The sequence below is a fragment of the Solanum dulcamara genome, chromosome 10 (genome assembly GCF_947179165.1).
Source record: "Solanum dulcamara chromosome 10, daSolDulc1.2, whole genome shotgun sequence".
In the NCBI taxonomy this organism is placed as follows: domain Eukaryota; kingdom Viridiplantae; phylum Streptophyta; class Magnoliopsida; order Solanales; family Solanaceae; genus Solanum; species Solanum dulcamara.
In genome coordinates this window covers 73246354-73259876 of record NC_077246.1, presented here as the reverse complement: position 1 = coordinate 73259876, position 13523 = coordinate 73246354, and the positions used below count along the sequence as shown (strand labels likewise).

At 31.4% G+C, this 13523-nt stretch overlaps 2 protein-coding genes across 2 annotated transcripts; one reads left to right on the top strand and one right to left on the bottom strand.

The window, feature by feature from the left end:
• The first annotated feature begins 3293 nt into the window (after positions 1-3293).
• Positions 3294-5227, top strand: LOC129870424 (heat stress transcription factor B-3). Its single transcript, XM_055945214.1, is given in 3 exon segments — positions 3294-3997; positions 4724-5183; positions 5186-5227. Coding segments are annotated over 3 exon segments (747 nt in total). The 5' UTR covers positions 3294-3736; the 3' UTR covers positions 5212-5227.
• A 2286-nt stretch (positions 5228-7513) lies between these two features.
• LOC129871758 (cation/H(+) antiporter 28) lies at positions 7514-10695 on the bottom strand. The gene is made up of 4 exons (XM_055946738.1): positions 10132-10695; positions 9068-10063; positions 8217-8810; positions 7514-8131 (listed from the first exon to the last, which is right to left on the bottom strand). The coding sequence occupies exons 1-4, from the start codon at positions 10303-10305 to the stop codon at positions 7520-7522; spliced, it is 2376 nt and encodes a 791-aa protein (XP_055802713.1). The 5' UTR covers positions 10306-10695; the 3' UTR covers positions 7514-7519.
• Between the last annotated feature and the right edge of the window lie 2828 nt (positions 10696-13523).

Here is a 13523-nt window from a genome sequence, read left to right as displayed (position 1 = left end):
AATTTTATTAATTAAAATAAATTAATTTATGTTCATTTATCAAAAATTAACTTTAAGAGAAGACTAAATAAAGGTACAATGATAAACTTACCTAATTTCTTAAGGAACTTAAAATCTAAAATGAAAACATATAAATAGGAACAGAGGGAGTACAAGAAAACAAATAAGTCTAGAACTAAATAAAGAGATAGGGTACACATATGGAATTAACTATGAATTTATTGATAATCCCCAATTATTTAGTTGCTAAATAATTTTTAACTAATTGAATTTTTATATAATTTATTATTAATTTATAGTTAAATGAGATTAGCATGAATTTTTTTTCTTTAACTATAAAATTTTATCCATCGCTAATTTTTTATTTTCTTTCGATAATAGAGTGATGGGGGTGGGGTGTGTGGGGTCAAAAAATTCAGCTACCTAAACCAAACTTTAGAAACTTTGAATACATCCAAAGTTCAATTAATCAAATTTTCAACATTACTATACAAATTCATTATTAAAAAAAACGCTAATTTTTAATAGACGTTTTTGTTAGATGCAACAAAAATATGAAATTTTCGACTGAATATCCATAATATAATAATGGATATGGAGTGTGAGATTGATCGAAATTCAATATTTTTTGTTGAAATCTTACTTATGACGTTTATAAATATATGTATGTGAGTGAGTGGTTATGAAATTACCTCATTTTTAAAAATCTCTTTTGAAATCATTTCACCTTCATTGGGTTCGGAAACAGCCGTCCTACATTGGTAGGAGTCAAGTCTGCGTACACTCTACCCTCTCTAGACCCCACGATGTGGGATTTTACTGGGTTGTTGTTGTTGGGTTCTATGCCATATTCATAACTATTGTTCCTGTTTATATAAATAATTAGTACTTTTCAAGCAACTTTACATGTGTTATCTTTTTTGACTGTTTTACTGTAGATATTACGTCTTATAAAATTCAATATCTATTTTTTTCGATCGAAAAATATAAAAAGTCAATAAAGTAATTTTGTTTCCAACGAAAAATCCAAAGGGAAAAGCAATTTGTACATTAAATATTAATTTAAATTTAAATTATAAAATAGGAAAGAAAGTATATTTCAAGCTCCTCTAAGTTGAATGAAAAATACAAAACAAACTTTTCCAATAATATATTTTAGTAGAAGACAAATTATTATGACTTTATCCACATGGACACAGCTTATTATATTATGTTAATTATTATTAAATGGTTCCCTATCATAATTGTTTGCTCAATATTGTGGCCAAAATATTATGATTCACTCTATTAAATTGAATAAAATAATTATTTTTTGAAATTCCATAGAAATTTGCGATCGCTATTCTTCAACGGCATAATAAATAAACCTGTTTCTATATAATAGCTCAAAACCACGTATTAGGCAAGTTTGATATAACAAACTCGACTAAATCAACATTAATTGGATGAAATCAATTGTTAATTTCATCATCTGCTGCACCAACTCAATCATCGTCACAATTCCACACAGTGGGCAAAAATTCTTTAGTCAAAACCTTTGATTTAAGAAATGGACAGTAGAGGCCCTACAAACAATTATTACTACTAAATTATCAATATATTGATGTCCACTTGTACTGCTCATTTTCTCCCAACAAATCTAGAGTGATGGTCACTTCAATGGACTTTTTTTTATTGGAAAAATTAATATACTAGTTAATTAATTAAAATTATTATAATTTAGTTAATTTATAATTTCTTATTAAAATTTAGTATTAATTATGATTGGAGTTTGTATAATTTAAAATTTATATAACTTTTGTATAATATAATATAATATAATTTGTATAACTTTTTAAATTTTAGAGGTTTGAGTTTATATCAATTTCTTATTTTAATTTTGTTCAAAAATAGCTCAATTATATCCGAACTATACAAATCCGTAAATTATACAAACGAGACAATTTAAACTATAGCTATAATCCGTAAATATGTAAAATATAACTATAAAGTCTAATTAAATTTATTATAATAATTAAACACAATATATATATATATATATAATGATGTCAGATTAATTTATACGTATTTCGATTATTTTATCGAATATTTATTACCCCATCAACACATCGGATAACTGAATCTCTGAACTTGACAATATATCACGTTAGACAACATATGATTGGAGCATAGTTTGCTTTAGAATTTAATCCCCCACCCACCCACCCACCCACTCAGCCCCTAGATATATAAAAATTAAAATAAAGTAAACATAAATATAAATTTAATTCTTGTACATTCTCAAATTTGAAACCTTCTATTCCTAACTTAAGAATTTTTGGCTGTTTGTCATAAAATAATATTCTCAACCTAAGTGGGACCAGTTTTAAAGAATTAAGTTTTGTAAATAACTATTTTATTTCTACATTAATATATATTAATGAATTAGTAATACGCAATTAACATTTATGTTTATGCTTACACGTTTGTATAGTCAAAAAAATACACGAAGCAATAAGGTATTTTACACAAAGAATACAATATATTATCCAGATTCAAACAAAGAGTTCAAGTCAAATACCTAAATAATTAAATAATAATTTAGGTTATTTTCTCATGATATAATGCCTAAAATACCGTATAAGAAAGGAAAAAATATTTTTTTTCTTTTGTTCATATTAAATAGTTAATAACAACAACAACATATCTAAGTGAAATCTTAAGAGAGAAGAGTATACACAAATATTACTTTTATTTTGTGGAGGTATAAAGACTGTTTTTCAAAGCCCCGAGCTCAAGTGCAGTAAATCAAATTATTTACGAAAAAAGAAATACAACATCGAAGAAAACATGTCAATTAATAAGAAAAGCAGTACAAAGCATTCAAAAGAACAGTAACAATAACAGTGAAATAAGGCGATAATTAAAACACAATAGACAATAAATGATAACAGACATCAAAAATAAGAAACTACATATATAAAGCTAATACTAGCTAAGACAGACACAATTCATGACTTTTTTTTGATAATTCTCCTAGAAATGAAGAAAATCCTATACAAAGCAATTCCCCTTGTTGAATCCTACGCGACGTGAATTTGTATTTATAGAGGAATGACTATATAAAAATTTAAAAAATTAGGTTATTATGTTCACATCTTATAATAAAAATTTTACAATGTAAAATTCAATTAAGGATCTCATCTGTTCCACCACAACCGCCCAATAATCTTAATAAATAAATAATCAACTACATATATTTAGAATGTGACTTTCTCATTCTATTACTACTATATAAGAAGAGGTAACCACAATACAAAAGTTTCATTCTTTTGACAAAAAAAGAAATTCAAAAGAAGAAAAAAAGTTATCTTTGCATTTCTCATGAACTTCGGAGTCGTGTTAGGTTTCTATTGTTGGGATTGGGAGTTCTTAACTGCCCTTCTTCTTTTCTCCACTCTTTCTTATATCTAACAAAAAATATTTTTTAATAATTTTCTAAAAAAAAATTATTTCAAAAAACCCAAAAGGGGTTGATCATTTTGTGTTTCTCTACTCATTTCACCAATTTTCTTGAAAAAAAAATTTACAAAAAAAAAGGGTTCATTTTTTGTGTTTTTCTTTCATGTTTTAGCAATTTTCTAGGTTTTCAAAAACTCCAACAACAAAACAAACAAAAAGGAGTTGTTTATTTTGTGTTTTTCTACTCATTTTACCAATTTTCTTGGAAAAAAAGTTCTTCTTTTTTGGGGGTATTATGGAGGTATTAGAAAAAGTTAATCAAATAAGTGATGAAAAAAGTTTGTTAGAGTATGTTGTGATGAAGACTTCACCATCACCATTTTTATTGAAAACCTACAAGTTGGTGGAAGATCCGGTGACGGACGACGTCGTTTCTTGGAATTCCGATGGGTCGGCGTTTGTTATATGGCAGCCGGCGGAATTTGCAAGGGATTTGCTTCCTACACTCTTCAAACATAGCAACTTTTCAAGCTTTGTCCGGCAGCTCAATACCTATGTAAGTTAAATCTCTCCTTCTACTATTATCGCGTTCTATATTTAGATCAGATCAATAAATACAACACGAATGTTAAGGAAAACATATTTTAGGAAAACACGTTTTTTTTGATAAAAATGTGCTCATCGAAAACTATTTTCGTGATATAGTTGTTGATAAAAATGTCCATAGATAGAAAATTTATCTGCTTTGCATCAGATCAATGAATATAACAGAGTGTTTGAACCCTTTTAGAATATATGTTAGGAAAACACTCTTATTTTGGAGTAGCTAGCCATTAAAATAATGATTATATTATTGACATAAATTATACTAGCTTAGAGCTTAGGTTAATAATAATAAGAAAGATAAGATGTATTACTAATTGTCAAAGGCACATGCAAAGCACTCATAAAATGGTTAATCACTTTGGATTAAGGTTGTCTTATATGTACACTTTTCAATTAACATGCGTAATAATAGTGTTTTCACTAACTAAGTGGAAAGGGTAGTGGAGATTAAAAAGTACATTTTTTTTCTTGGATTAAAAAGTTTCTCATCTATTAAACTTGTGAGAAAAGTTTTTTTTCTTTCTTTTGAGGCAATATTATTGACTCATAAATTGTCATTTAAGTTCGAGATGAGTAATTATGTATAATATCATTTTCAAATTTTGAATCGTAAGTTTGTTTTTCATATGATTCATGAAATTTACTCTAATCATCCATTTTGCATATATGACACTAGGGTTTTCGTAAAATTACAACTAGTCGATGGGAGTTCAGCAACGATAAGTTCAAAAAGGGGAAAAAAGATTTACTATGTGAAATCCGTCGAAGAAAAGCATGGACAAACAGGCAACATCCAAACAACAACAATAACAACATACAGAGTCAGGACGCGAATAGTAATAACAAGAAAAATAATACAGAAGAAGATCAGAGGTCATCATCATCAACTTCATTATCATCTAAATATATAAATCTTGTCGATGAAAATAAAAGGTTGAAAATGGTAAATGGAGTCCTTAGCTCTGAGCTTTCACTCATGAAAAACAAGTGCAAAGAATTAATTGATATTGTTAGCATATTTGCTAAAAATCCAGAGAAAGAAGAAGAAAAAAAGCCAATGCTATTTGGAGTAAGATTGGAAGTTCAAGAAGAAATGGAGAGAAAGAGAAAAAGAGTTGAACTTAATGAAATAGCTAGTGTTTTCTCTCTCAATTATGCAAATAAAGTAAAAATTTAGAGAGACAAAAATCAAGTGGTTAATTAATATATGTAATTGTACTATGTTATATAAATCTTTTCATGCTTGTAGTATATTAATTAGTACGTATACCTAAGTTGTATGAATTTTGCAAGTGTTTTTTCATGTGAAATGTTAACATGGCATATAATAAAAAATTTCAATAATCATTTGCCTTTTAAAAATTACAATGTGTTCTAATTAATTTCTTTATTAAATTCTCTAGTCATAGTTAGCTTGTATCTCTCCCGGTCATATTTTAGTATGATCTCATCGTAAACTTTCATTTCGAAGCTAGCTATCTTCCTAATTATTAAATTGGAACATATAATGCATATGTACACTCTTCAATATACTACAATATTACGGGAATGAGACGACGTGACATGATGCAACGACCACATACATATATAAGTTCTCACAAATGTGCATCTTCGAGTGGTTTAGCTAATTCCTAGTCTCCCAGTATCAATATTTTGTCTGCTAGAACATGTTACGATGATAACATCGATCAATGATCGATGGAGCCAAAATTTTGAAAAGAGTGTTCAAGCTTTAATATTATGAAAAGTAATATTTGATTTATATATACAAAATAATTTTTGACAAATGGTGTTCAAATAATCATCCTTCGCCGTCCGTAGCTTCGTCCCTGGTATTAATATTTTGTATTTTGATACTGTTCCTAAGTCTACTTTTATTTGTCTATTATACTAAGAACTAGATGTTCACTTTTACTTGTTCAGTTGAAAAATCAAGAAATACTATACTATTATATACTCATTTTATTCTTATTATTAAATTCTAAACATATTTAGGAATGATACAGTAAAATTATTATTTTATTTATTATTTATTTTTTTTTTTTTTAATGAATGTTGCGTATGTTAGTTGTATTTTTTAATGAATGTGCCAGTTGAATTATGAATAAATATGAACTGACATTCAAACTACTTCAAAACTTCAAAATAAACGTGGCATGAAATTATGGAAATCTAGAGATGGTCAAAATCTTGGAGATTTTATATTCTCTAATTGATTAGAGGTTCAAAATTTCAACTTTTATGTGGGACATGAAAAAGAGAAAAATGACAAAACAATGTTCAATGAAATTGAAATACTAACAAAAATAGGATATTGTCTTCTATATGAACCACTAATATTAAAAAAAACATTTATTGTGATGAAATAATTTAGAGTTACTTTCAAAAAGTAGAAAAAAAATTAAGGCATTGTATATTATTATAAATAGTTCAAATTTGATTGGAAGACTCGACTATTTTGATCATACCAAAAAGAAGAAAACTTAAAAGTGATTAAAAGAATTTGAAAGTCATGACAAGAATTTTCAAAGTTTGACTATATATTAAATTATTGATAGAGTCAAGATTTGAAATTTATGAATTTTTTAATTTATTATCGAACTCATAACTCGTTTTAGTTATTGTTTCCAATATTTAATATTTATACATATTTAATGAACTTTAATACAAAATTTAAGCTATTCATCCGAAGTCATACCTAATATTATAGCTCCACCAAATTATAATGATCTCTGAAATCATAACAAAATTATTTTACTTTTTCTATAAGGATTACTTATTTAGGATCAACCTGCTTTATTGGTCGATGAGCTCCTTTTTTGACTAGTAAGGACACAAGAAGCAAAAATACTTGTGCGAAAGACGTTTTCTTCTCTGCCTTCTCCCTCCAAAGCGAGGGAGAGACTTCATCCCTATCTGTATCACTTTTTTGATAGTTTCATAACTGAACTAATAGGTGCTTATATTTTTTACTTGAGCTATCACAAATTATTTATCAAAACATATTTAAAGTTGACTAGACCAAGTATTTGAATTATACAATCGCTAAAAGGCTCGTGACATCTTAATTTGCCCATAAAATTCGTTCACCTGACTCATTAGTTTTAAGACGTGGTTGGTTATCCGTAGTATTATTAGTAATTCTCCTACTATTGTATTATTCGATTTTACTAATACCTATTGCTTTCTTTGCTTCGTTTATCGTACTATTTGTGGTTGCTATTGTTCTTTTCTCCATTATTTTCTATATGTTTCACTTGAGCCGATGGTCTATTGGGAAACAACCACTCTATCTTTAGTACAAGGTAGGGGTAAGGCTGCATACACTAAAGATATTGTTGCTGTAGTTCAGATAGAAAACTCGCAAAAAAGTGATACTTCAGATGTGTTTTTGACTATTATCTGTCGTTGAAATCAAAGAAATTGACTAGTACTAGTATGTTATAATAACTTGAATATATATATGAACATGTTACATGATTGAGAATTCATCATGAAGTCCATCTAATTCTCCTTTAAGACTATGTTGTTGAATGATCAAAACAGATGCAGTTACTGAGAAATCAGAAGCAGAAAGAATATCACCAATAGGCCCTAACTCAGGACATTCTTCCCAATCACTCATCCCTACTGTTAACACTGAATTCACCCTCCCTCCTCGTCCCACAATAAACAAACCATATTGTCCTTCTAATGACCTTAACGTCGAAAATGTCTGTCCTGAATTTACTAGGTATTTCTCCACGTAAGCAACGCGTCCACCAGCAACATGTTTGTCGTAAAACTCAGCAAAACACTCATCATCTATCTTCATTTCTTCTAACTGCTCGCTAGTACTAGCTTTTGCTTTACCAATTCTTGATGATACACTGTCTCCTGCGGCTTCTAGTAAGAATCTAATTACAGTTAGCTTTACTCCAGGATGTCGTGCTACACGTCCTGCATACACAAGTGCTTCCCTGTCATCCTTTCCACCGATGAATATCACTGCTGCATTGAGTGATATTGATGATCTCGCAATCACTGTTTTACCAAGTCCTCTGTCTACTAGTATCCCAACCGAACAAGGTGCATTTCGAAGAACCTGAGATAGATCATAACATAGTATAGATTACAAAATGGTCCATTACACAATGTATGTACTGAATGAGGGATTTTGCTTGACATACCTTACGATTGATATGGCGAAAGCCTGTGTTAACGACCTGAAGTCGTCCATCTTCCTCTTGAATCTTATGAAAAGGAAGTATAACAAGATGTACCAACAAGTCCTCAGCAAGGATACTTATGTCTTGATGCATGTTATTGATGGTAGAAAGTACCATCATTCGTTGTAAGTTAACACCTTGACAATCATCGTTTAAATAAGCATTGACATCTTTGGTGATTGTATCTCTCATTTCAATAACAGTAGGGTCAGTCACAGTTACAGCATCAACACCATCGCCTTGTGTTATCAATGTTGCTGCTATTTTATCTGTTAAATCGATCATATCAGTTAAGTAGACCATTATCCCTGGATTTACTGGCCCTCGCGAAATTTCCATGAAGTTTATTGCTGAGAAAACATCTTGTGGACTACGAATGCAGAGCAATATTCGAAGCTCATTCACTGGATTGACACATTGTAATGCCATTTTCTGCATTGGTGAACGTCTCCTTGCACGTTCAATGATTTTTGCAACGACTACTGGGGTGTATATTATGGTAAGAAACGTCACAAACACCAATGCGAGACTTGTTGACATACTTATTATATTCATCTGCATCCACAAGTCGCAAATCATATCACACGAACAAACAAAAAATAATCACTATGATAACGGAGAAAACAAATAGACATAATACTTAAAACAGACACTCAAGCTTCGCTTCAACTAACAAGACTTGGTCTCGACTGACAACTAAACACTCCAACTCGAAGGTCATACTCAAAGTCGGAGTGTTTACTTACCAGCTAAGGCCAAGTTTGAGTGTCTGTTTATATATCATGCCTATTATAGAGACAGATAGGACATACGCGGTATGCATTAATAGCTAGGTAGACTTGAAAATGGCCCTTGATATTGAGTAACAATCCAGTAGCAACTGATTCAGGCCAGTGAAGTCCAAGCATCAAACCAGAAACAACAGAACCAACAACTTTACCACTTGTTGCAATTATAAATGGAACAATAATTCTTCCCCATGTAGCAATTTTACCAGCCTCAAATTCAGAAAGTTTAGCCTCAGTACCAACCCAAAAGAAAAACAATGGATAAAAAATTGTCCTAAAAATATAATTCACTTTCCCAATCATCATTTTTGATATTCTTCCTTCTCTTGGCATAAACAAACCAACCAAAAATGCATTCAAAACTTTCGTATAACCAACAATTGGTGACATACTACATATTAAGATTACAAATGCTAATGCTACAACTAAATGTGATCCTTTCATAGGTTTCCCTTCTGGATTTTCGTTATTCACCCATTTCATAACAGATGGTACTACCTTCGATGCTAACAACGTTTGAAACACCAAAATCGCCATCATCTCTACCATCATTTTCACACTACGATTCTGAAAGTTCTTATCAGGATCGAATATGAGAAATCCTATAGCAATTAAAAGAATCGATACAACATCAGAGTGTATACCAGCTTCAACAATAAATCTACCAATATCTGATTTACCAATCTTCAGATCAGTTATCAATCTAGTTAACAGAGGTGAATCTGTTCCAGCTAGAACGATCGCGAGGCATGAACTGAATACAGGATTTGATTGTTTAGATATATTCAGAAGTGGAGTGATCAAACATGCTAATACAAATGTAGTAAGTACCCCTGAATACGCGACTTTGGCCTCTGGTAAAGTCAATTGCAGGAATATATTGGGATCAATCTCTAATCCAACGACAAACATATGACACACCATAATAGCATCCACAATGTAATTCAACGTCTGTTGAACTTCACTATCGTTTAAGAACCTTGAACGTACAAATTCAAGATTGCTAAGTAGCAATCCCACCTGCATGACAGTGTATATCTATTACAAGGACGTCTCAATAAAATTACCTTAAATATATATATACTTACAATGGATTCAGCAATGATACGAGGCTGGGAAATAGGACGAAGGAGGAGGTGAACACAGTTACATAAGAACATCGCGAAGAAGAAACCTAACAGGTAAACAGACATTGATGCAATTCTTATCGTAATTTGATTTCGACATTCTACTTTCGTATTGTTCTGTTTCAAGAAATCCATTTTTTTTTAAAAAAAAAAATTTCTTCAAATCAATTAGCAAAAAGAGAAAATGAATCTATAGTTATTTGTTATTCCTCAAGAGATGGTGATCCTCAAGAAATTCATTTCTTTCTCCTACTTATTAGCTAGTAATATTTTGGTCACATTATTCAAATTAAATTAAGAGAATTTGAAATGGCTTATTAGAGTAATTATGTATATACACATTTTCATTTGTCAAACTTGGCCTCACCTAGTAAGTAAGCAATCAAACTTTTAGCGAGCACATCTAGACACCTCTGGCAACTGAACATTTCAACTCATCTTCATTGTGTCTCGTGATTACCTGACGCTGACGTGACAAATAAATTTTGGAACCTTCATTTGAGTCCACAAGGTGAACTCTGAAACTTCCAAGTCTCAAATCTACTCATCTAACTCAAAAACAAGGCCCAAAAGGGAGATCAACCCTAACTGGTTAATAAGGAGGAGGATATGAGGGAACAAGTGCTCAGCTAGTCAATCAATAGCTCTAGATCCAACTAAAGTACAACCTCAAAAGTACAAACACAGCTAGCCCCACCAGATGTCAAAAAAAGAAGGCTTAGGGGATTCTAACTCTAAATAAAAAAATAGGGCCCAACAGTAATTCACAAGCCTGACTGGGTGGAAATCGCTATATAAAGGCTACAAAATAGGTGCTACAATAGTGAAGGACACTAGGTCTTAGATATTCTCACCAACAACGGCTACATCAACTAAGGGTCAACCCAAACTCAATTCTAAGGCACAATTCTACCAACCACTTAAGTATCGAACAAGCCAACAAAATAGGCTAATCAAAGCAAAACTAAGGCATAATCAATACTTTTACCAACTAAATTGAGAGTCTCAGAAAGGCAACCTAGCCTAAGGCTCATACCGGGAAAAGTCAAAATGCCCTTAAACTATTTGAAATGAACAAAAATGCCCTCCATTTATAGTTTGGTCTACAAATGCCCTTGCCGTCAATTTAATGGGTCAAAAATGCCCTTCCGGTCATAAATATATAGCTTTTTTCTTTTTGAACACATTTTTTTCCTAATAATATTTCTTTTATTAGCAAATATTTATTCTACTTCAATTAAAAAAATTAAAAAATTAAAAAAAATTCTTATTTTATTATCATTGAGTGTTGCCTCACTAAAAACCTTACCAGAAAAATCTAGTGGGACAAAACCTTGGTTAAGGAAAAAAGAGTGCATCGCATATTTTACTCCCCCTGATGAAAACTTCATTTGATATTTTGGAGACGACGCATTCCAACCTTGTATCTTAACTTCTCAAAAGTTGATGTTGGTAATGCCTTTGTGAAAACCTCTGAGCCAGAACTATCTGGGGGGAAAGCCATCCTGCACCAATCCTGCCTCGACCCTTTTTTTCAAGAGGAACTGCTTTTTCAGTACCCTCAAAAAGAAGGGAAGGTGTCTGGGCTCGTTCCTCGCGATAAAATAGAAGGACAGTCGGTGTTGAAGCTCCGGTCTTCTTTGGATATCAGAAAGGACAGATCATCAAAGTTGCTGCCATGTGACCAGAAGGTCACGGGTTCAAGCCTTGGAAACAGCCTCTGGCAGAAATGCAAGGTAAGGCTGCGTACAATAGACCCTTGTGGTCAGGCCCTTCCCCGGACCCTGCGCATAGCGGGAGCCTTAGTGCACCGGGCTGCCCTTTTTTATTTTTAATCAAAAAATTTGAGCTTAAGTTTTGAATGCGAAATCATCTTTGATAGGAAGCATTTTACTCCTTAGATTAGTAAATACATATAGAAATCGAGTAAACAATTCCTTTCCCCCTATAAAATATAATAAAAATATATGTTAGAAAGAAATATAAGCTTTAGCTTAATTAATATCTAAGTTGACACTTGTAAATGCACAAATTCTATTTTTGAATTCCAAACTCCACTGTTTTCAACCATGCATTAAAACTTGTACAAGTAATTCGTTATTGTTATAAAAATATATTAACTTTGCAAGAAATAATTAAAAAGAGATAGTCAGAGAAAAGGAGAAAGAGAAGAAAATTGCCTTATATATCTGTCAATATGTGTTCTGCAACATTGCCTATTTATAGGCAGAAGAATAAGAGTAATACCAAGTGGGAAGAAAGAAAGGAGGACCAAGTGGGCAACTTGTCCAATTTTTAGTGGGCTCCACTTGGGAAAATGACATTCATATACAATACTCCCCCTTAGATGTCCATATATAATGTGCTTCTTTAAAGACTCTATAGGAAATAATATACATATTAATTGTAAACATCCATAAATATTGTGCCTTGTTAAAACCTTACTAGGAAAAAACAAGTGGAAAAAAGTCTAGTGAAGGAAAAAGAGTACACAAACCTGGTAATACGCCTTGAGTGCTGCCTCATTAAAAACCCACTGAGACAAAACCATGGTTAAGGAAAAAAGAGTGCAGCACATATTTTACTCCCCCTGATGAAAACATCATTTAACATCTCGAAGATAACACATTCCAATCTTGTATCTCAATTTCTCAAAGGTTAAAGTTGACAATGCTTTGGTAAACATATTTGCTAAATTATCACTTGAACGGATGTGTTGAACATCTATTTCACCTTTCTTTTGAAAATTATGGGTAAAGAAAATTTTTGGTGAAATATGTTTAGTTCTGTCTCCTTTGATGTATCCTCCATTTAATTGAGCTTACAAGCAACATTGTCTTCATACAATATTGTTGGAGCATCTTTTGTCAAAGAAAGGCCACATTTTTTTTGAATGTGTTGAGTTATTGATCTTAACCAAACGCATTCTCGACTTGCTTCATGAATGACTATTATCTCTGTATGATTTGAGAAAGTGGCAACCATAGTTTGCTTTGTTGAACGCCATGATATAGCTGTACCACCACATGTAAATAAATAACCTGTCTGCGATCGACCTTTATGAGGATTAGACAAATATCCCGCATCTGCGTAACCAATCAACTGTGACGTGGATTCATTTGAGTAAAACAATCTCATATCTGTGGTCCCTCAAAGGTATCTGAATATATGCTTAACTCCATTCCAGTGTCTTCGAGTTGGGGAAGAACTAAATCTTGCTAACAAATTTAGTGAGAAAGCTATATCTGATCTAGAATTGTTGGAAAGATACATTAATGCACCAATTACACTAAGGTATGGTATTTCAGCACCAACAAACTCTTCATCATTTTCATGAGGTCGAAATGAATCTT

Coding starts and splice junctions, on each gene's coding strand:
- LOC129871758 (XM_055946738.1), bottom strand. CDS start 10,305: ATGGATTTCTTGAAACAGAACAATACGAAAGTAGAATGTCGAAATCAA. Junction 10,064..10,131: donor GTATCATTGCTGAATCCATT/GTAAGTATATAT, acceptor ACTGTCATGCAG/GTGGGATTGCTACTTAGCAA. Junction 8,811..9,067: donor TAGCTATTAATGCATACCGC/GTATGTCCTATC, acceptor TTGTGGATGCAG/ATGAATATAATAAGTATGTC.